The sequence below is a fragment of the Asterias amurensis genome, chromosome 4 (genome assembly GCF_032118995.1).
Source record: "Asterias amurensis chromosome 4, ASM3211899v1".
Classification (NCBI taxonomy): Eukaryota; Metazoa; Echinodermata; class Asteroidea; order Forcipulatida; family Asteriidae; genus Asterias; species Asterias amurensis.
In genome coordinates this window covers 2,332,358-2,357,853 of record NC_092651.1, presented here as the reverse complement: position 1 = coordinate 2,357,853, position 25,496 = coordinate 2,332,358, and the positions used below count along the sequence as shown (strand labels likewise).

The following is a 25,496-nucleotide window of genomic DNA, read 5'->3' as shown; positions in this document are numbered from 1 at the left end:
TTTTTCTGGACATTTGTATTGAAAATATTGGCAGCAAAACCATTACAATGAGGAACATAACACCTTACTTTTCGTGCACAAACACATGACAACGAGTGAACATTGGTCAAACTGTGTTTACTCACTACGGGCATCGTCAGCGACCGGTAAGGTCTCATGTTACAAACTCCGGAATATTCTTCCTTTAAAAAATTATAGTTCTAATTTTGTGTATAACACAACTAAGTCAATGGTTAGTTTTGTCCTCGGTCCGTCCTTGCAACTCAATGTAACCGCGTGTGCTAAACTGTGAATAACTAAATAAAATAGAATTCCAGAATTCAACATCACATTGATCATTGTAGGACTCCTACAACTCTATGACTCCCTACGACTGCAAAGAACAATACATAAATCGAGGATCACGGAGCAAAGTGAGGGCGCTATGCCAACTTAACGGTCTCATTTTTACTTCGCTATACGGGGTATCTAGCGGGGACATAGACAGATTCAGTCCTTACATGTTGTAATGTTATCAACTACTTGGATTAAGATTTTGCTGACTACAGTCTAGGATGCTAGATTCCCGATGTAATTAAAGTGCGAAAAATGAGCATAAGCCGATGAGAAGGTTTAAAAACATTTGTTTGGGACAGCGTTTTAGCCTGTTCAAACTTGCAACCGAAAAAGGGGGAGGGGTAACGTTGTTTGGATTTTGATGGTCATAGTCAAATAGTTTTTTGTTATTTTTTATGTGACAATGATTTAAATCAAATTTGCTGTGTGATATTTCCAGTATTCTACTTAAAAAGAGGTTTTCTTTTGAGAGTATGGCTAGACTAAACGTAAATTACTGAGGTTTGAGCGAGCTCAAGCGCCGTTTTGCGTTGTGTACGGCGTGAAGTCGGGTTGTGATAAGGGAGATCGCGAAGTTGTCTGACAGCTTCCCCTTCTAATAAAATAATTTCAGGGTGTAAATAAAGTGATTTTCAGTTTCTCCGGGAGATTTTTATTGTTAATATTGGCAGCAAAGTCATTACAATGAGGGCAATGTAAAAGCACACTTTCCGTGCACATACACATGACATCCAGAGATGCCAAGTCCAGAGGCCAGCTATGCGTGACATTTTTCAAAGCTCAACCCCCCCCCCCCCGAAAAAAAATTGCCAGTTGTAGAAGGCCTTTCGGAATCGCCGCCCAACTTTTGTTCTTTTTTTAATGAAAAAAAAATCAGAAATTTAATTGTGGACATAAGAGTGTGCCAAAATGCATCAAAAACCTCTTCAGAGTAATTAAAACTAACATGAAGTACACAGAATATGTCGATGGTTAATGACTACACAACCATACACAAGTCAATGGGAAACTACACAACCATACACAAGTCAATGGGACACTTCACAACCATACACAAGTCATTGGGAAACTACACAACCATACACAAGTCATTGGGAAGCTACACAACCATACACATGTCAATGGGAAACTACACAACCATACACAAGTCAATGGGAAACTACACAACCATACACAAGTCAATGGGAAACTACACAACCATACACAAGTCAATGGGACACTTCACAACCATACACAAGTCAATGGGACACTTCACAACTATACACTAGTCAATTGGAAACTATACAACCATACACAAGTCAATGGGAATTGACACAACCATACACCAGTCAATGGGAAACTAAACAATCATACACAAGTCAATGGGAAACTACACAACCATACACAAGTCAATGGGAATATACACAACCATACACATTTCCAGAGATGCCAAGTCCAGAGGCCAGCTATGCGAAAACATTTTCAAAGCTCAACCCCCCCCCCCCCCCCAATAATGTGTGTAAAGCCTGTTTGGACTGGCAACAGCGCACAATAGAAACTGTGATTAATTAAATAAGATATGATTTCAAAGCAACATCACATTTGGGTCATTGTAGGACTCCTACAACTCTATGACTCCCTACGACTGAAAAGAACAATACATAAATCGAGGATCACAGAGCAAAGTGAGGGCGCTATGCCAACTTAACGGTCTCATTTTTACTTCGCTATACGGGGTATCTAGCGGGGACACAGACAGATTCAGTCCTTACATGTTGTACTGTTGTTAACCACTTGGTTTAAGTTTTTGCCGGCTACAGTCTAGCATGCTAGATTCCCCCTGTAATAAAAGTGCTACAATTAACTTCAGCTGATGAGAAGGTTAATTGTGACAACATAAATTTTTGTTTAGGACAGCGTTATTAGCTCGAAGAATCGCGGTTGAAAGTGGGTTGGGGGGGGGGGACGTATAGGATTTTGGTGGTCATAGTCAAGTAGTTTCTGCTTGTTACGGCAATGCCAAAATAATTATTCATTGATGAGTAAATCTGTTGGAAATATTATGAACAAATAAAATATATGATTTGAGGCATTGCATGGTGATGAGGTATCAATTTGGTTTGCTGTAACATCATGTGTGTATCTACATGCCAGATGGAGTTTGTTCTTTAGAGAACTGCCTTGCTATTATTTTACTAACGCAGAGTAGATTTATCGGATTTTCGGGAGACTTCTAAGTTCGGAAAATAACTGTTCTGATTTTTAACTACTACCTGGGCGGAAAGTATAGAAAACGGAATGTGAGTATTATGCTCATAAAATATGAGCATGAAAACGTACGTGGTATAAAGAGACGTAAAGCAGCTTTGATAGTATATCTTTTTGAGAAAGTACGAAGTACTGCAGTTATGGAAACAGATATTATTACTTATTCTCCCCATGAGTTTGTTTTCAAACGCGTCTCGGATTGCGTATTCCTCAAGGGATTATTCTTTCTGCGTGGACATTACTAGCACCAGAGTTTCGAGGATAACTCAAAAGCGAAAACACAAGTCGAAATAAAACGTTCACAGATGTTAAATTTGCATCGGGGTAAATAATGATTTAGCACTGTATAATCAGTACTTACCCAAGTTTTGTGAAAAGAAAAAAAATCAAACGACCCCGGTGGGATTCGAACCCACGACTTAAGCTATCCTAGGACAGTGTCTTACCAACTAGACCACTGAGACTGCTCGACAATGAGGCAGTTCGAATCCTATATTTTAGCAGCGGGCATTACAAACAATTTAATAAATGTTAAATTTGCATCGGGGGATAAAGAATAATAATTTTGATTTTTACCCTTCCAAATCGATGTGTGTTACACTGTATACTCAGTACTTACTCTTTTATACTTTATTACGATTCAAACTGTCCGAAACACCTGAGGATTACAAGGCCTTTAAACATCTATTTGTTGGATATTACTTGAGGTGGTAAGCGCCTAATTGATCAAACAAATATTACAAATAAATTGTCGCGACGAGATATATTATTATTTGATTTGTTTTAATATCATCCCCGTCAATTATTTGTATGTTTGGGAGAGTGCCTCTCTTTGCCGTCGATGTTTCTGATTAAATAAAACATACAACTTGGAATAAAAAAAAAAAAACACTATCAAAATAAAAAACAAAAAGTTACTCTGCGATTTGTCAGGTATTCAGGAGCCGCGATTCGGGTTATTCCCCCATTGCAATGTATGGTCCGCGCAACACATACACCACTAACAGAGGCCCCTTACCGGCTTCCATATAGCACCCTTCTGGTATGACAACCGACTTCACAGTATATCCTTCCCTATCTCTCAACCCTAGCAGTCCTTGCCCCCCTCGCTCAGGGTAAACAAAGCGGCTCCCAAACCATACTGGTGTCTTTCCCAGTAATTAATGCCTTGTTTCGTAATATTGCGAGGGGCCGGGATCGAACTCGGGACCAGTGGCTCATACCAATCCGGAATTCAGAGACAGTACCAGCGCCTAACGAATCGCCCTAGCACGTTGGTGCTTGCCAGATCCGATTTTAATTCTTATAAGGCAAAATAAATCCACGTGCATTGTGGGACGGTCGTTTGATCACTTGGACGTGAACAACAGACCACAACAGACTTAAATTATTCTCTGATAGAAGCACTACCGCACTAGCTCAGTGAGTTAAGGTGCAGTAGATGACATATTTCAGACGTCATGTCCGAGTTCGAATGCCGGACTCGACACAAAAGATCAGATTTTCATTTTAAATTACAGTAATTTTTTTTTTTACTTGAAATAAATCAACCAATTAACAACCAAAATAGCCATACTGGAGCAGAAAAAATACTTCAAAATGGACAAGAGTTTTTAAAAGATTTCAATGTTTAGTACTAATTTATTGAACTGAAGTAGGCCTATTTATTTTTGAAGTAATTCTTTCCAGAATTGTTTAGTTTGTCCATGGTCTTATTTCTTGCAAACTAATGTTTTAACAGCAAATAAAATGTCTGTCCACGCACTTATGTCTACACAAATATGACTTTAAGTTTTCGCTTTAGGATTTGATTCTCTAATATCATGTCTTTTGAGGCACTTTCAAACATTAATACAAAATGTTAACCACCAGCACCCGTGGCGCAATGGGGGTGAGGGCGGTACCAGAACCCTATCCCCACCCACCCCAAAGAGATCATAAAACACCTCAAAATGAATGGTTCATACTTAGCCCCACCCCGTGAGTTATGTTTTTGCCCCTACTTGCACCCCCCTTCCGATTGGAAATGTTTGGTTACGTCAGTGACCACCACTAAGATAAAAAGTTACCTCCTGTTCCGTAGCATGCTTAGCGAGGAAACTAACCCAAGGACAAAACTGCTTTACTCTAAACAAGACCAGCATCTGACGTTATGTACTTGTTGTTTTTAGCGCTACCAAGATACACACTTATAGATAAACACTCTAGGGTCATTTTGAAAAGCTCGGCTTTCTTTCGGCAAGTTTGAAAACGTGCACATTCGGTACAGGTTTCCAATTAGATACGAGGGGCTACAGTTGGAACCCAAGCCTTGGTTACGGAAAGGACATACAAAAGAAAAACAGAGGGCGCCCTTAATTGTTGCTGTTAACCGAGCGCGCGCACATGTCTACAAATTGAATTTGATTCACGTACCTGATGTACTCCAATTGCTCTCTTCCACTTGACCTTCCTTGCCTCACACTGAGATATAAACATCTGGTTTTATGTTCACATTTCTCCTCCTCCCAGTTGAACACTTCTTCAGCTCAGAAAGTCATGCATTCTGTACGAAAATTAACAGACAGGATGCAGGCACGTTGTGTTTACAATGTGGCCATAGAACGCTGGGTCTGGTTCCCTACGCATGTGTGATGGGAAAGGGTCTAAATGACAATGAAGGGGGCCAAGCTATAGACATGTAGGAATCTATGGTAATACTTTACTTTGACGAATTTTGAAACCCATTCCCCAAGTTGATGATTAGCAAGTTTCATTTAAATAGCATACAGTGTATACATTAAATCGTTGTAATATATAAGTGATATTTTTCAGATTTGACTTAGTCCTTGTTTAAATAAAAACACACAAACAGGCTGACTTAGTTGTGTATTCAAGTCATCAATAACGTACAGTTAAATCTATAGTCAAGTTGTAGTGATGAATTATATCGAGTGTTCTTGGAACAATCGAAATATTTAAAGGTTTTAAAATTCAACTGATCCTTTTTGCTTCCTCTGTGCATGCTCGACGAAAAAAAGTCTCTTGCATTTTTTCCCAGACGACGTTTCTACTCCTCCCCAATGACCGAAACAAAAGCGAGAACGAAACGTCAAAACCCAGAACCAGTCAAAAAACACCAACAATCTCAACAACCAAACAATAGAGTAGTAAAAAAGGAACTAAGTATAATGAAATTTTAACTAAAAAGTAAAACAAGATCAACAATAAAGATCAACAAAAACGGAATAACAAAATGGGGCTTGGCTTGCCACTACTGGTCAACAGAAAATAACCACGAGGGGAAAACAAAAACAACTTGTGTCATTCTTATTTATTTGTAACTCAATCATTTCGGCACAGCAATATAAAAAAGTTATCGCTACTTCAAACAAGCTGGTAAAGAAACCCAACAGGGTTAAATAAAAGAAAACTGTTGAATAAATGAACTTTGTTTGTTTAAATTGAGACCAACCTGAGAATGTTTATACAGACATCTTGACATTATTGACTTTGCTGCAACAGTCGGGTCCCCGACGCCCACAGTGACAATGACAGTTCTTATGCTGATTTCATTAAGTCTGGTTTGTCTTGTTATTGGTTACTGTGGTTTGAATTAAAGACAAATAAAATGGTTGTGTCATGATGGATTGCTTATTGATTTAACCTCTACCCCAAACATAGTGGTAGTTACTAGTAACAGCAACAATAAAACTGCAGTACAATTAATTCAAAAGTGAGCAAGGCACAACAAAATTAGCTAAGAACAGAAAAGTATTGTTTAGCAAAAAAATATCACCAGCCAAAGTTACATTAGAAATAGGTTTAGACAGCCTGTTGCCTTACTCAATTTATGCTTAGCAAACAATTTTGTCTGGCAGTTTTTCTGCTCAACAGCTTTATGAAGTTGGGCCCTGAAGGTAACATTAACTCCAGTGATTAACACCAGCAATGAAACCTTGTGTAATTTTGGCTGGTAACCAGTTTCTGTTAAGCAAGCTTTTTCTGTGCTTGGCAACTGTTCATGCTTACAGGCTTAATGCAGTTGGTTCAAGATCTATCCTCAATAGATTTGGAATAAGCCATAGATAAAGTCGGAGAACATTCAGGCTAAAAAAGGGCCCTTTTTAGAACAACAGCTACAATGCACAAACAATTGTTACCTCGTGTGTAAATAAAGCAACATTTAATTACTTTACACCCTCAAAATGTTCATTGAAATTTTAAACACGCCTTTCCAATAGTACATAAACATTAGCATACATACAAGACTGATTATGTACAAGGTTTTTAATGGGGGGGGGGGGTAGTCAAATGTTCTAGATTTCATGAACATTTGGTCCTCTAGTATTAAAGAAACATATCATAAAAGGATGGTGCATCATTGGTTATTGGAAGAGATGGTCATTCCAATCCCCTAGTATTAAAGAACCATATCTTAAAGGGATGGTACATCGTTGGTTATTGGAAGAGTATGTTCATTCAAATTCTCTTGTTTTCAACAAACATATCTTAAAGGGGTGGCACATCATCTTAAAGGGGTTGCACATCAATGGTTATTGGAAGAGAACAGTAATTCCAATCCTCTAGGTTTCAAAACACATATCGTGAAGGGATGGTACATCATTTAGTTATTGGAAGAGTACACCATTCCAATCCTCTAGTATTCAAGAAACATATAAGTTATAAGAATTCTCAAAATATAGGCCTTTATTATTCAACACCGAAACTAGGGTTAAATTTTAGATGGGCACAAAGGGGTGCACAATGCCCTGCACATCAACAAATATTACAGCACTGTGCTATAATGCAAAACATTATTGATCATCAGCTGCCTTAAATTTACATATATTTGTCAATAAACTTTGTTCTCATGATCAAACACTGCTTGTATAATATTATGTTCTTCATAAAGTCACCTTTGGATCAATAACTGTTTAAATTTGAACATTCGAAAAGTTGCCCTTTTAGCCCAATTCACCCGATGTCATCATCACAATAATATTGGTTGTGCCTTTTTGTAGTCAAAGGAATTCCCATATTTGTTCGTACACTCACAGTCTGCCGTGTATACGCAAGACCCAGAGCAGCGTTGCATTTGCGTGTTAACGCTGTGCAGTCAATCTACAATGACCATAAATATAGAATTAAAATAACTAGATCGGCTGCGCGTACATACGCCGGTTCTGGCATGGGACCGCCATTGGCCCATCTACTGTGTTCATTTATGTGCGTTGCCGGCAGAACGTGACTTGTTGCCGTCAGCACTTGACATTTAGCGAGTCCAACCTATCTCATGTGTTCATTTTATATGCGTCGCCTTTCGAACATGAAATTTTTACCGCGTTCATGGCAAACCAAAACTTTGAATTCATGCGTCTGTTCTTGCGTCTTGCATGCGAATGTATACGCATACGCAGGGCAGCAGACAACACTGTGAGAGAGTATGATCAAACGGAAATTTTTTAGCGTTGGGAGCTGCATTATTTCCAAAATGCCGGATTTGGGAGAAATATATGAGGACCAAAACCCACCGCAGAAAAATGTATGCCGCCATGGAATGTGAATATCTTGAAACTAGTGGCTTAATGCAGGTAAGATTTGAGATATGAGGCTTTGAAAATTTTCCGCCCCAAAATAAGACTCTGTATCTGTGTACAGAGAAAGAGTCCTCCTAGGGCTAGGGTGAGTGCTGCAGACAGTAGCTGCAAGTGGCATACATGGGATCAACACTCAATACTCATTATTAAATACTCACTGCTTCACTGCTACTGTAATATCAGAGGTGTCTGCATCATTAACTTTGGTTGAGATGGTTAGGATCCTGTTGCTGCAGTGGCCTTCTCAGCTACAGTAGTTTTCTGAGCAATGGCTGTGGAGTACTTTGGGGTCCACGGTACGCCTTCACTGCTACTGTAATATCAGAGGTGTCTGCATCATTGACCTCAGTTGAGATTGTTGATTCATGAACAGCTTCATCCAGATTCCAGTCAGACACTCATGCCCTGGTGCTCTCCTCTCACTTAAACTGCAGCAATAATCTCAGCCATCTCGTTGGACTTCTGGCCGGAGTTGCAACCAATGAGTACCCCTGGCACCACAGTCCACAGCCTGCTTGGTTCCCTGACAACCATACTTAGTGTGGTGATTTATCTCATTCTTGATACTATCAGTTTCTCTGTCAACCTGTGAACATAGAGAAGCATTTATATTAATATTAATATTAAAGTCTTATATAGCGCACAGATTTAGAATTTGAGGTCTTGAAATCAACCATCTAAAAGAACACAACTTAGTGTGACAAGGGTGTTTTTTCTTTCATTATTATCTCGCAAATTCGACAACAAATTGAGCTCAAATTTTCACAGGTTTTTTTTATTTTATGCACGTGTTGAGATACACCAAGTGAGAAGACTGGTCTTTGACAATTACCAATAGTGTCCAGTGTCTTTATTAGAAAAGACGACAGTTTTAATTTAACAGTTTCGTGTATTCATTTTTATTGTGATAAGAAAACAAGTATGACATTAAGTAGGATTTTACAGATTAGTACAGATTTGTGGTTAACACCATGTAATGATAATCTCTAAATGATCGAATCGTCAGAGTTAAAACCATGGGTGCTTTTCAGAACCATCCCAACTCATTTAGAGATTACATGGTGTTACTCCAAACCTTTACTATATAAGTATGACATTGCAACTGTCACAAGTTCATACCTCATCACATGACCTGGGCTCAAGTTCACAAAGAGTCAGGACTAGTCCTAACTTAGGACCATGTCCTAGGAGATATTTAACACTTAAGCCCAGTCATAAGTTAGGAAGAGTAAATCGTGCCAACTCGAGATAACACTAGTCTTAACTCTTTGTGAAATCCACCCTGGGTCCCACTGATGCAATAAATCCATAGTTATTGTGTATTCTTTTCTACAGAAATGAACTTTGTTTTCCACAAAATGAGCATTAATTGTGGATATATTTACCTCATCAATTTCGTGATGCAGTCTCCTCATACTTCATCATCTGTCTGATAGTTCACATCCTTCTTCTCGCTGATGGTATGATGCATTGATATTAACTGTTGGGGTCAAGAGGTTTGGGAATGGGGTTAGACTAGTAGACTTTAATGATGAGTTGGCACAATAATGTTTGACAACAAGAATAAAAACCAAGACAGAGATAGTTTGTGGTACAAGCTTCAACAGCGAGGAACAAAAGAGGTCCACATAATGTATAGCATCGAAGCTTCACGGATTTCAAATGTCAACACAGTAATTTTTACAACGTTGAAGAATATGATTTTTCTTAACTTAGAACAAAGCGATATCCAATGAGTGTGTGCACCACAACGATAAGACCAAATGCCACCTTTTGTTATATAAAGAATAATCATTATCCACAGTTAACCAATACGATTCAAACTTGCTCCTTGTCACTGGGTGAGCTCATTGGCCAAGCAGTTAAGATCTACTCTAGAATGAGGAAGGTGGACTACCATCTCAACTGCCTCACTATTTTAATATGATTCAAACTTGCTTCTTGTCACTGGGTGAGCTCATTGGCCTAGCAATTAAGATCTACTCTAGAATGAGGAAGGTGGACTACTATCTCAACTGCTTCAGTATTTCAATATGATTCAAACTTGCTTCTTGTCACTGGGTGAGCTCATTGGCCTAGCAATTAAGATCTACTCTAGAATGAGGAAGGTGGACTACCATCTCAACTGCTTCAGTATTTCAATATGATTCAAACTTGCTTCTTGTCACTGGGTGAGCTGATTGGCCTAGCAGTTAAGATCTATGCTTAAAGAGTATTTGTAAGCAATACTGTCATTAGCAGACATTATTTGGCAGTGGATTTGTCTGCACTTCTATTTCTTGACTCTAAGACACACCTCATGGTTCCTCTCATCTCATACCTGATTACTTTGGTTTAGTTCATGCTCCAGCAGTGACATCATCTGCTTCAACTTTAGACTCCCAACACTCCTCATCCTAAAGACACTGAACTAGACTTGAGTTCTCCTGTAAAGAACAAAGATGAGAAAGAGGATAGATGATGTGAAAGTGAAATCCAGTAGAATCCAACCAATGATGATCCTTACACCGAGTTCAGGATCTTATTCATGAGAACCATCTTCTGTCTGAGGTTCATTTGTCTCTCCACAGGACTCTGAAAGCAGTGAGTATACAGCGCTTATCACACATCAATGAGAGGGTCAAACTAAAACAAGATTATTCATTATCCCAGCCTGGCTATCATGGGCAGCGCTGTATTGATACTTCTCATCACTAAACCCAAGGAAGGGATGAGCTGCAAAACATCAATGAATGGCTACATTTGAATTGGTTTATAGTCTAACTTCAGTTCAATAAGCTCAAATTTCAAATTTTAGCTCAATCTGATAAAGTTTTCGCGCTACGGCACACTCTATCTTGCTGATTTCGGTCAAAATGTGCACGACCGCCAAAATTCAATTGATCATAAATCAATAAACACTTGGTCAAATTGGTTGAAATTGGTGTCTTTGGAAAGGAAATTGCACAAGCTTTCCAAATCTGCCATTACTAACAAAATCCATATAAAATATTACAAGGCAAAATTTCCATTGGTGTTTGTACTTCAGACAACAAATATAAGTATGTAACTATTCAAATTTTTAAATTTCATTTTTTTACTTCAGTAAAGATTTGAGCTCCTTCAAGATCCAGTAACTTCAATTATAGCAAGGAATTATCTCTTAGCTCAGAGCAGTTCGTACAAGACAGTCAAAATGAGGGAGAAAGAAAATGGAATAAATCTTCATTAGACAGAAATAATAATAGAGTAAGAATCATCTCAAGATTTATTGACAATGTCAAAAGTTGAATATACTTTGCTTTTAAGTTAGAGTAGCATTAAAGCCATTGGACCCTTTCGGTAAAAAGTGTTGTCCAAGGCCCACACTTTGTGTACCACAACTTCTATATCAAATAACAAACCTGTGAAAATTTAGGCTCAATCGGTCATCGGAGTCAGGAGAAAACAACGGAAAACCCACCCTTGTTTCCGCGCGTTTCGACGTGTCATGACATGTGTTTCAAATAAATCCGTAATTCTCGTTAACGAGAATTTATATTGTTTTGCTGTTTTCTCAAAAAGTAAAGCATTTCGTGGAATATTTCAAGAGAAGTCTTTCACATTGCCTTCTGTAAACCCTGTAAGTTATTTGTAAATCTGTGAACTTTTTTTTTTTTCTGAACCGAAAGGGTCCAAGCAATTTTACATAAGCCATAATCCACTGCAATTACAAGCTTAGTATACAAATCAAACTTACTCAAACAAACTCAAACTAAACTACTTTTTGTATGCACTATCAACAGCGTTAACCAGTCTTGATTATCAAGTAAAATGTACTCCCAATATGGGTCAAAAAGCAAACTCATACAGTAAGTCTTTAAATCACTTTTGATCAGAAAACATACCTGTCTCTTAAAGGGAAGGTACACGTTTGGTAATTACTCAAAACAAATGTTAACTTAAAAACTGACTTGGTAACGTGCATTGGAGAGCAGTTGATAGTATAAAACATTGTGGAAAACGACACCCTCTGAAGTAACTGAGTTTTTGAGAAAGAGGTATTTTCTCACTTAAATAATAAAAGACTTCTAGCTAGAAGTCTTTTATTCCTGTCTGAAAGCACACAAATTCGTCTAACAAGGGTGTTTTTTGTTTCATAATTTTCTGGCAACTTCGATGACCGATTGAGCCCAAATTTTCACAGGCTTGTTGTTTTATGCCTATGTTGGGATACACCAAGTGAGAAGACTGGTCTTTGAAAATAACCAAACGTGTACCTTCCCTTTAACATAAAAGCAAATCCAGATAATTGGAACTATCAGCAATACAACTACTTCTAATAGCTTTATAACACAGTAGCTTTATAACACAATCTTGAATATACAATGAAACTAAAGTTAACTTCCAACTTTTTTATATAGAAAATCATGAATTATGTAGCACCTTATAAAGGTTTACAAGGTGCTACGGTGCATAAAAGCAGCCACAGTCAGGAACACCGTGGTACACCCCTTCTCGTTTTGATAAGTGCACTGGGTTCTTTTACATGCGAACACAACACATGGGACCAACGGCTTTACGTCCCATTCGAAAAATGAAGCAATGGTTAAGTGTCTTGGTAAAGGGCACAAGTGTCACGACTGGGGGATTTCGAACCCACACTCTGCTAATCAGAAACACCAGAGTTTGAAATCTTTGCTCTTAACCACTTGGCCAAGACACTTCTACAGAAAACAATCTTGATTATACAATGAAACTAAAGTTACCCCTTTATTTTAGGTAAATACCAAACTCATATAAATGATGTATAAAGTGTTTGTATTTATATGACTTGATTATAATGTACACCTGTTCCTTAAAGGCACTGGACACGTTTTGTAAAATGTTAAAGACCAGTATTCTCACTTGGTGTATCCCAACACATGCATAACAAAACAGACCTGTGGAAATTTGGGTTCAACTGGTCATCGAATTTGCAAGAGAATAAAGAAAGAAAATGCACCCTTGTTGCAACACTTTGCATACTTTCAGATGCGTAAAACAAGGCTTTAGACCTGAAGTAGTTCAGTATTTTAGAGAGAAAAAATACCTCTGTCTCTAAAACCATGTTACTTCAGAGGGATCTGTTACCCACAAGGTTTTGTACAATCAACAGCTCTCCATTGCTCGTTACCAAGTAAGATTTTATGCCAACAATTTTTTTGAGTAATTGCTAAAAGTGTCCAGTGCAATTAACATAAAAGCAAATCAAGATAGTTGGAACTTGGAAGTAATAAAATTGCTTCCACTATTAACTATAGAAAACTATCTTGATTATACAATGAAACTTAAGTAAACTCCTTTCATAGGTTAATATCAAACTCATATACATGTATGATGTATGTAGTATTTGTTTTTATATGACTTGATCATAATGTACACATGTTTCTTAAGATCAACCAATTATAGTTAATTGGAAGAATCATTAATAATAATAATATCAAAGTCTTATATAGCGCACAAATCAACCAAACAAGGTACTCAAGGCGCTGAGTTTATACAAACTTTCAGAAAGATAGGTTATAACAGTGATGAAGTCTCAGAACCAATTAGTTAGCAGCATATAAGGGTCTATACAAGGTGCTACGGCGCAAATGGCAGCCACAACCAGGAACACCGGAGCGAACCCCTTCTCTATTTGATTAGTGCACCGGGTTCTTTTACATGCGTTACACAACACATGGGACCAACGACTTTTACGTCCCATCCGAAGGACGAAGCAATGGTTAAAGGAACACGTTGCCTTGGATCGGTCGAGTTGGTCTTTGAAAAGCAATTGTAACCGTTTGTTATAAAATGCATATGGTTAGAAAGATGATTTAAAAGTAGAATACAATGATCCACACAAATTTGCCTCGAAATTGCGTGGTTTTCCTGTTACTTTGCGAACTAACACGGTCGGCCATTTATGGAGTCAAAAATTTGACTCCCATCATGCCCATAAATGGCCGACGGTGTTAGTCGACAAGGTAAAAGGAAAACCACGCAATTTCGAGTGATATTTGTGTGGATCATTATATTCTACTATTAAATTATCTTTCTAATCATATGCATTTTATAAAAAAACGGTTAAAAAACGCTTTTCAAAGACCAACTCGACCGATCCAAGGCATCGTGTTCCTTTAAGTGTCTTGCTTAAGGACACAGGTGTCGCGGCTGGGGATTCAAAACCACACTCTGCTGATCAGAAACACCAGAGTCTGAATTCGGTGCTCATAACCGCTCGGCAGTTAAGTTCAGTTGTCAAATGAAGATATAGGAATACAACAATCTACATTTTTAGTAATTACCAATAGTTTCCAGTATATAAAACATATAAACACAGATCAAACTTAATTTGAAACATTAACTAAACTACTGTTTATATGAACTAACTACAGATAAACAATCTTAGTCCAGTAAAATTTACTCCCAATAAATGTCAAACAAGAAAAACATTATATTTATCTTTACATCACTTTACACATGTCCCTTAACATCAAAGCAAATTCAGAAAGTTTAACACATCAGTCCAAACTTCTTTTTACTAACTACATAAAAAAATCTTGATTATAGAAAATAGACTTAACTTCCTTCATTGGTTAATACCAAACAAATGTTTATATTTATATGACTTGATCATAATGTACACTTGTTTCTTAACATCAAAGCAATCACAGTCAATTGGAAGAATCATTTATAATAACAAGTTCAATTGTCAAATGAAGATATAGGAACATAACAATCTACATAGACCATTAAGAAGTTATGTCATCAGAAACTTTGATCAATTCCGTGACCAATGGTGTTTATTGATTCAGAGTCAAATATTTCTAGATCTACTTTTTCCACACCATGATCAGACTATTAATTGTGTCTACAAGAGTAAACCTACTTCACAGTTGCCCTGTACTCTAAGAACTCCCGACTCAGAACTGACCCTGACTCTAGATCCAATTAGACCTGACCAATGTTTGGATCAATCTGACCCACATTCAGGGTCATCCAGGAGTATTTAAAGTGCTTAGTATAAAGCCATCCAGCTTACCAGGGAAGTTGGAACCTCCATATTTACTCATTCTCAGATTGTAATGTCAGTAAGTTGGTCAACAACTACATACAAATAGGATTTCAAACTTTGTATATCAGAGCTACAATCAAGTTAAGTTTGATGAACTAAAAATATCTGTCATAAATAACCCAAGAGCCCGCTAGCAACAGGTTAGAAACAATTCTAAATGTGTTTTCAGCTGATGTCTGTTGCAAAGTCTTTCCGGTATTTGTTGAAAAATTGGTATCAGAGTTGACCTTTCAATGTTCCTTGTTATTTTGGCTGATCTGCAATTTGTTTGCTTACTACATGTATTTATACAACAACAAATACTACAAATGTATTACATTTGCAATACAATACAATTAGGCCATAGAGCATTATAAGAACAACAATAAACAAAGTAAACCATTGTTCCTTTGCAAGTAAACCATGTTGTTTATAAAACGAATTCTGCTCAACTAGCAAAGCATGTTATATTTCTGATTACAAATCAATGAAGTAGACTTGTCAATCTTGAATAGACAATTTCTACCTCACAATTTTATGGTCCATGCATGGGACAATTTGTTGGCATTTTACAACAAAAAAACGCAGTCATATAAAATCCTGAAGTTAAGATTGGTTAAACAGTACAACAGAGGAAGATAAGGGGAAAAAAGTAGTTGTTCTTTTACAAATCATCTATGATATTATAATAACAAATTCTACTCAACTAACAGAGGTGTTATTTTCAGATTACAAGTCATTAAAGTATACATGGTCAATCGTGAATAGACAGGAACAACAATAAAGGGACCACTCTTCTACCGTTACATTAACACTTTTTCAGAGCAGTTGTAAATCTTTTCAGAACCTCAAACCACCCATAAATGTTGGAAAGGACATGTAAGCTTATACTGAAACGAATAAATTACTCTCCAATTTCATAAAAAACGGGAGGGCAAAGGCTGGTAACATTTCTCATGGAAGAATCTGAGGGTGACTTAGGAAAAAAAAAAAAACTGTAAACACATCAAATGAATCAAATCAAATTATTTCCAGTGAAAGCCTGCATGTCCATTCACATGTCCAAACATTTGTAAGTGTTTTAAGAAGAGTTTATTAAACATTAAGAGTTCACATCGTGATTCGAAATAAAACAATTGTGTGAATGTATTACTGATATTATTGATCAATTAAACTAAATGTGAGTTTCAAATTTAAACTGACAAGATGTTTGTTTGATTAAAGAATGAATAACACACATCTTTTTTAATTCTTGATTTATTTTTATTGAGCTGTATGGACACTCTGTGGTCATTACATGTCAATGTACATGTTGTACTTGTAGCATTTGTTTCTCTTACCAGTATCATCATAATCAGACAACATTACACCTTGTTATAAATCTTCACTGATTCCCAGTCAGCCACTGCAAGCTGCTGACCATCTGATGTCAATGAGATTCCACATGGAATGTACAGACCCTGAGCAATACAGCTGAGAAATCTACCCTGAGTGTCATACTGATGAATATGACCAGTGCCTATCTCATTGCACACTGCAATGTAGATAGCTGAGCTGTCACAGCATACACCATTGCAGGATTCAACTTGTTGACTATCGATCTTTGGATTGATGCTAAATAGTGTAGTACCAGTGAGTTCAACAATGCGTACTTGTTTTTTCTCCCCACCAGTGACTACAACTCTGTCCTTGCTGTCATTGGTCAAGAAGAAAGGTTTAGTTTGAATTAAAACAGTGTCTATCAGTGAACCATCACTGGATCTGTGTTTAGTTATAACTGACCTCATCACATCCCCGACCATGATTGTATCCTTTATGACTGCTACACTGCGGAGGTCTACTGATGTCTTGCCCACTTCACTATGAGGCACTGTGCGGAATTCAAACATCTTCTTGCCATTCCTATTGTACATCTTGACAGAGTTGGTCTGATCTACAATCACTAACTGATTCTTGAATGCAGCAACATCCAATGGACCTGAAAAACAAATGAACAAATGAATAGGACTCAATACAATGATAATTAATTCGCAAATTACTTTCAATCTGTTTAATTTTATGATTGTGAAAAATGCAAAAGAGACCTTTGCTTTATTAAATTTTGTCCTATATTAGAAAAGTCAGTATCACTTTGCTAATAACTCACAAAGCACCTACGTGCAACTTTGAAATACAGTAGGATAATAAACAGGAATCTGTTCATACTAGCAAGGTGACTACTATCAAGTGAACTCTGGTTTTGAAGATAGTCTTGTAAACTCTTATTTCCTGTCTTTACTTAAATTTCATTAATTATTTATTCATTCATTTAAAAATAGAAACTTCTTTGTTGATGGTGTTGAATAGAAGAATGTAAATATTCAGAATGACAGTAGATAGAGTGGATTCAGGGATCATGTAGAAAGTAAGTATAACAACAGCACTAGCCTGCAAGGTCATTTAATCAATCTCATATATTGGAACTGATTTAAAACAAAATAAAATGAACCCAGGCAATACCTGGAGGAGTGAACAAAACACTGAGATATTACAATTGTTTGAATAAATAAATTTAAAAAACTAACATTTAAAACCTATGTGGGGGACAAATGTCAGCATGACAATGACCAAAGGGGCCTTGCAACCAAACAGGTCCCTCACTGCAGGGTTTTATTGATTGATTTGAGTTGACAAGTTTGATTAAACTTTCTCAGATTTGGTTTCAGTTTTGGAGAGTAATGACTGCTTATTTTCACGGAATACTGTTCGACTGACAACTAATCAACTGCAGTTTTAAAAACTGTTTGAACTGAGAGTTACAGCATTAATACACCTCTAACTAAAGACTCAAATTTTAAAGCACTTACGTTTTGGTAGGTTGATAGCTTTCTTCTGGCATCCCTTAGTGTCATAGATTAACACTCTGCTGTTCCTAAAGTCTGCCACGGCCATCTCATCCCCAGGTAAAGAGGCGTCAATGTCCCAAGCCCCATCATTTCCTACATCATACTCCAAACAAAGCTCCCACCTTGGCTCCTTCTTAATCAGATTACCCAGGGAGATGTTACAAACCCCTGGAGTGAATCTCAGATGGGAAAGGGTCGGATCTATCTTGGGTTGATTTTGATCTCTAAGTTCCTTCAAGTCCTGACTGATAGTAGAATAGACTGCAAGGAAGTCAGGAGCTAATGAATTCTTGCTGACATCTTTGGCGCTCTGCAGTGATTGCTGTATTTGCTGCAAGTGTACACTCACTGCTTGCTCAAATTCCTCCAGTTTCTTGTTCCGATCTTTAAGGATGGTTTTTATTTCATCCATGATGCGACTCTCTTGAGCTGTTACCTCAGCCCTGATTTCATCAGCTCTGTTCTTCAAGTCTGCCATGGTTCTCTTAACTGCAATGTTTAGGTTGTCTTTCATTGTTGAGGCAGTTGCTTGAGATTGTTCAAGCTTCTTCATGGTTTCTTCAAGGGGAGTAAAGAGTTGAGCCATTGACTGTTTGTATGTGGATGAGGCTTGGTTGCAGTCAATATACTCATGTTGTGGATTACGGTGATCTATGACAGTGCAATCTCTACAAATCATCACATCACATGTTGTACAGTAGAACCTCATCACTTCACCTTCATGAGTTTGGCATTCTGGACGGCGTTTTGGTTTTCTGTCTTTGCTTGCAATCTTCCCATCACTTATGTCTTTCAAAGTGTTTACTGTGTGGCTTTTCTGGTGCACTTTGAAGCAGTTTGCACAAAAGATCGCCGGGCAGTCAAAACAGAAATGAGTTGCCTCATTTTTGTCCTTACATAGTTTACAAACCCACTGGTTGTCTTCAGATAAGCTGACCAGCTTCAGTTGATCTGCAAGACCAGTTATGTTGAAGTTAGTCTTGAGAGCTTGAACATCTTTCTGATGAAGTTGTGTCTTTTTTCGACACAGAGGACAAATAAGCATCGTAGCATCTTTGTAGTTGGTAGACTGGTAATTCTGCAAACAGATTTTACAGAAGCTGTGAAGACAGTCAAGAACTCTGGGATCATTATATTGCTCGAAGCAAATACCACACTCCAGATGATTCTGGACAATTTTCTGAAGAGCTGAAACCTTTGGTGGGTTTGACAAAGCCATTTTATCTGAAAACAGGGACAAAGGAGCAAAACACTACTATAAAATAAGATTAAGCATTCAGTACTTCACCATTCACCAATGTGTGATAAGCACTGTATACTCAGTGCTTTCCCCGGAGTGATGCAGAAACAAATCCCAAGCAACCTACTCAGGTTGGATTCAAACCCATGACCCACAGCATCCTAGAGCTGATAACTAAACTACTAGCCCGCTGAGCATCCCAGCACAGAGTGATGAGAATCCTGTAATTAATAAGGGAATAAAAGGGTAGCGACGAGTTCTTCAACGGCCGTTAAAAGCCGGCAGAGTCGGCGGTCTTGTGATGGGCCTTTATCGCATGGCAACAACCCTGCACGGTTTTAAACGGACGTTTAAGAACGAGTCACTACTCTTTTATTCCCTTTCATAAATGCCCTTTTGTTAAAAAACATTTCAAAAATACAATGATAGACATTTTAATAACTGAAAATTCAAGGTTTGAAATATTTTTTTCAAAAACTTTGTGAAGAATCTGTTTGATGTGTGTGGGTTGTGTGTATGCGCACGTGCTTAGATTACGAGCTGTTACTACAGCTATGAATTGCGATCCGCATGATAATCTTGCGCACACGACACGCGGAAGCCAGCTGGTTATAATTACTGGTCATTATCAAAGGTTTATACACCCCAACGTGACGCGCTCTCCACCAATTGGAATAGCAAAACTGTCTAAGGTATTTATGAATGCCTAATTAATGCCGATCACACATCAGTGTTTGGTTAAACACATCAACCTAAAATTAAAGTTAAAGTTATAATATCTTTCTGGGTATTTGTCCAAACTCTTAAATTTTTTACAATTGTGTCCAGAACAAATAATGTACCTATGCCTAAGATGTAATTAACATTTGATCAAAGCTAACCATGAAATGTCAAGAGAATATTTAAACAGAAATGACAAATTAAATATACATAAGTCTTGTCTATACCAGTTACACAAACTGTTTTCTTCAATAAACTTTAAATAAATATTGAGACTTGTATAACAAAAGATGGTGTACATGTAAAGTTCAAACCAATGAGTCTACAAGACACCCAGACACCCCTCTGACTAACACCATGACATGAGGCACATAAAAACTGAAGATGAGATTGAGTTTCTAAATTCAAACCAGAGAGTCTACAAGACACCCAGACACCCCTCTAACTAACACCGTGACATGAGGCACATGTAAACTGAAGATGAGGTTGAGTTTCTAAATTCAAACCAGAGAGTCTACAAGACACCCAGACACCCCTCTGACTAACACCATGACATGAGGCACATGTAAACTGAAGATGAGATTGAGTTTCGAAATTCAAACCAGAGAGTCTACAAGACACCCATGACACCTCTGATTTACACAAAAAAAGCTGAGTACATTGTTAAAGGCTAATTCCTGAAATAAATAAATAACTACGTGTACATGGCCTATCAAAGCCCAGAGTTTTGAGCAAAGGTTTAATTTTGTTAATGGTTTGTACTTACCTTGTCCCTGTGTACTGTAAACACTGTCAAATATCGCTGCTCACATCTATGCGTACTACTGAGGTCTTCTCAAGAACAATGTTCCAAGCGAAAATGGCACTGGCGACAAATTGTTTTACCTTTTGACTCCAAGAGTCACGTAGCAGATATTTACAAAAGGTCCCTAGAGTTGGATGTCTGGTACAGCCGGGTACAGCAAATAAACAACAAACAATCCAGTAGTGGACTTTCAACTTGGTACATCCGTGAAGATTAAAAGACTTGAAGCTAAACCTATTGTGGTGTGTTTGTACATGAACTTTTAACTAAACTTGATGTGAACTTTCATGAAGCTACCCTTGCTGTTTGCCTGCGCTGCGCAACAAGATTTGTTATCTATAACATGCATATAGGTGTAATGCAAATATTAAAAGTAAGCAAGACAGATAACAACTTGTCCATTGTCTGGTCACGTATTTGATGTTATGGGTACTTTAAGATGTTTCATCATTTCTTGTTTTCTAAAACTTTTTGAATGAACGGTAGAAACTGAAATTCCCTTTGATGTTTTAAAGAGACAACGACAAGGATTTGTAAAGATACTGTACACTTAAAGACACTGGACACTATTGATGATTACTCAAAATAATTGTAAGCGTAAAAACTTAATTGGTTATGAGCAAAGAAAGTTGTTGATAATACAAAACCATGTGAGAAACGTCTTCTTGTGAAGTAACACAGTTTTTGAGAAAAAAGTAAATGCTCACTAAAATACTTGAATTGATTTCGAGACTTTAGCTGAGGTCTCGAAGTCAAGCATCTGAACTGAAAGCACACAACTTGTGTGACAAGGTTTTTTTTTTCTTCTTCTATTATTCTCTCACAACTTCGACACCCCATTGAGTTTTATTTTTAACAGTTTAACAGGTTTGTTATTTTATGCTGATGTTGAGATACACCAAGTGAGAAGACTGGTCTTTGACATTTACCCAAAGTGTACAGTGCCTTTAAATGAACAGTGGAAACTGAAATTCCCTTCAATATGTTTTAAAGAGGTAAAGGCAAGAATGTGTCAAGATACACTTATTCAGAGTGAACCAATTCATCACTACTTCAAATGTAAGATTCATTTGTATGGCACTTACCATTCAATGTGCAAATATAAAGAGGAGCTTTCTTCTTGTTCCTTTACTTTTACTTTAGTTCCTTCCGGCACCAAGTCTTTGAAACAAATCAAAAAGAACAATAAATCAACGTTGAATTGATTGAAGTTGTGATTAAAACACTGTACATGTAGGTATTCTATAATGTTACTTATAAAAGAGATGTTTGGTAAGTTTAATTCACTTCTTTGGAAAGAAATTGAAGTGTTATCTTCCAAGTTTCAAGACTGATGAAGAAGGTGATGAACAGAAATCCTAAAAAGAGGACAAATTGTGAATCTAGACAACAAGCCTAAATGTAAATGGTGTTATATTTGAAACATTCAAGACAGACATTATTTATTTTTGTCTAAAGATTGGATGAAGATTAAATTATGAATTTGAAGGACCATTTGGAGCTGGAACCAATGAACTCCAGCAAGTGTGGCAAAGGTTGTGGAAATTATGTTCTTTTAATTTACAACGTTTAATTAATTATATGAGTTTCATATACATACATGTACATTTACAATATACATTGTACAGTGAACAACAGTTCTTTCATTTCATTCGTTTAAGACGAACAAAAACAAAGTGCCTATAGAGCGCTAATTGAACCAATGACCACAGAAAAAAATGCAACCCCCTCTACCAACTGAGCTACATGTAGGTGGTAGTCTCCCTATTTTGTCAATATCCTTTGCTTGTGGGTGCCAGTCATAAGCCATACAACCTTTAACTGCCGTATAGCCAATGGATTACACCCAAGTTTGCGATACAACCTGCAATACACCCAAGTTTGCGATACAACTCAACTTAAAAGGGGTGGGGGATGACTTTGCGATACAACCGGGAAGCAGCATAAGGGGAGGGGGGGGGACTTTAATTTTCAATCATTTCAGGTTTTATCAAGGTCTTTTTCAGCACCTTTTATATGGGTGCCTCACAGTGCTTATTACCTTGTAAGACAGGCATGTTAAGTTGTTGAACTATTAGACCTATGTGATGTACCATAGAGCAAGCTGGGCCTTGCTCTATAGATGTATATAACATCCTATATAACCTGCAGTAGACCATGCCAGATACACTGGGTTAAGTCTCTCAATGAGTGTGTTCGTTTAGCTTCCCTGGGTCGACTCCGGTGTGTGACAGTTTTTTTTCTTCCAGGATGAACGTGGGTCAACCCGGGGAAGCTAATCTTACGCACCCAATGTTTTGAACATTGTGTGAAAAACTGAGTGGCAAAATGTTACAATGTGAGTTTCTATTGCCCCCCAAAACAAAATAATTGAATGCAACAAGAATGAAAAAGGAACCCTGGAGCTTGCTGGAACGTGTAAAACTCTTGCTAAACTAAATGGATTATGATGAAACTATTTATAAAATTTGAAATCAGGTAAAGAAGCGTATAATACTGAAAACAAGAGAAACATTACGATCAGTATTCCAAAGAGTACACGTAGGCGCTACTTTTATCTAATGTACACAATAATCACTGGATGCAATAACATGTACAGTAGCTGATAACAGACCTAAATGTAAAAGTACTTCAAAACTAAAGTTTCGTATTTAAAGTCCACAATTGTTCATTACTAACTGCCATTTTCCAATAAACTTATAATCTTGATAACTGATCATTATAAATGGTTGTTTCCAAGTCCGGGACTGTTCTCGAGTGCTTACATTGCAGCCCTTGTCTCAAAATGACACAGAGCCTTTGTGAGTTGCGTCATCGACTTGCTGACATTAAGGTGTCAGTTGCCGATGCAATGACAGGGAAGTGTCAATCAAGTTGTCCGACGGGCGCGCGGGCGGGCGGCTTTGAGTTGAGATCTTTGGTAAGGTGTGGAAAAAAATCTAATTTGGTGCGGTTAGAACTACAATTAGGTAGACAGGTCCGCTGTTCTATGTGGAGAGTGAAGTGTGTTAGGAGCGTGGCGCTTCAAAATTTGTCAACACTAAATGAATTAGTTACTAAACTTTTTCAGAGTCTAATGCCCTCAAAAATAACGACAGATCACGGCAATATTGTTAGATACATAATAAATGTCCGCTGGTATGTTACACTACCTTTTCGGTTGAAAATGGTTGAGATAATCATCGAAAAAAAATCACTAGAAAGTCCAGCAAAACACAGACCTACCAACGCCGTGATCACAATATACAACGCACGCAGCATGCAGTCACAAAGTCTCCAATAAAGGCTCGTAGTCTTTTTACTTTGCATTCTATAATAAAGGCAAGAAACATTGAATGCTAGAACGCCCTCTATTGTCGAAATAACGCAGTGCATCACGCGATACCGCCTTGACCAAAGACTGCAGATGTCTGTGCATACTTAAACCGTACAACAGCATAGTCTACGCTGGTACGCACGCAATAGCCGCCCACAGCGTGGTCTGCGAAGCATATAGTTCCTCGGTTTGTTAGTCAAAAATCAATAATGCTGTGATGAAGACGCATTGATTTTGATCACATGCGCAATGGGAAGTTGCATCTTAAACAGCCAATAGGCTGGGGCAGCAGCGGCGGTTTCTTTTGAGGTTTTACTGTGCACTCGGCGCGCGGTCGTGAACTTCTGCGGCGGGCCGGCGGCTGATGGCGAAAACACAAAGAACAAGCAGACATACTTGGTTGTAAAATTTATTTTGTTTAATAGGGCAACTCAAAATGATGAAACTACACAACGACGACGGCTTTTCTAATACTCAAACACAGATTTCTTTTAAATAATTGGACACTCTTTTGGTATTTTCGATATCATTTAGGAATATCAAAATTTTCAAATCATTGAAATTTTCGATATATCGAAAATCCGGTATTACGATATGATTATAAAAGTGACATCGGCGATTTTGATGTCAAAAAAATATCGAGTTTTTGAGTATTTTCAATATATCGACGGACGTTACCCCCCCCCCCCCCCCAAAAAAAATAAAAATAAACATGTTAGACGGCGAACATCAATATATTTTTTCCGGCCTGATGAAACACGGAGCGCCGGAAAAACTCGGGGAAAATCTGAAAAAAAACGGAATTCCGGCAATAGCCGGAAAACTGGCATCCCTGTTATAAAAGATGCCCATTATCGATTATACATACATCTTGTGTGTTCAACATTTTAAACGAGTTTGGAAAAACCCTCTAAAATGAAATTCCATTATAGGGCCTAACCTGTTGATTTCTTTTTGTGTGTGAACCCAATTAGTTTGTTTGTCACGCTTAAATGTGGTTGGTCGGAACAAAAATCGCCTAAATTCACAGATTTACGAAAAACTTACACGGTCAAAACTTATCATGACGGTACATGTACATGTACAATAAAACATCCCTTGAAATATACTGTCTGAAATATCATCTTTGATGAGAAATAAATAAAACTAATTACATGTTTTGAGTTAATAACTCAGTGGGCGTTTTGTTCAGTTTTGTTTAAATAATCATTTTTCCACTATTTTCTCATGTCAAAGATGGCCGATCGATGCCAAACTTCTACAGGTGTGTCAGTTCATGTTCATGGTGGATCACATAAAGTGCTTACACTGCCAGCAACTGTTTAAGTT

General features: G+C 37.5%; 1 protein-coding gene across 1 annotated transcript; it reads right to left on the bottom strand.

The window, feature by feature from the left end:
* Positions 1-14,224: 14,224 nt before the first annotated feature.
* On the bottom strand, positions 14,225-20,892 carry LOC139936167 (E3 ubiquitin-protein ligase TRIM33-like). The gene is made up of 3 exons (XM_071930923.1): positions 20,813-20,892; positions 18,048-19,310; positions 14,225-17,179 (listed from the first exon to the last, which is right to left on the bottom strand). The coding sequence occupies exons 2-3, from the start codon at positions 19,303-19,305 to the stop codon at positions 16,566-16,568; spliced, it is 1,872 nt and encodes a 623-aa protein (XP_071787024.1). The 5' UTR covers positions 19,306-19,310; positions 20,813-20,892; the 3' UTR covers positions 14,225-16,565.
* Between the last annotated feature and the right edge of the window lie 4,604 nt (positions 20,893-25,496).

Bases quoted from the DNA above. Each gene is read 5' to 3' on its own strand.
- LOC139936167 (XM_071930923.1), bottom strand. From the start codon at position 19,305: ATGGCTTTGTCAAACCCACCAAAGGTTTCAGCTCTTCAGAAAATTGTC. The intron at 17,180-18,047 runs GTAAGTGCTTTA...TTTGTTTTTCAG, and splicing joins AGCTATCAACCTACCAAAAC to GTCCATTGGATGTTGCTGCA.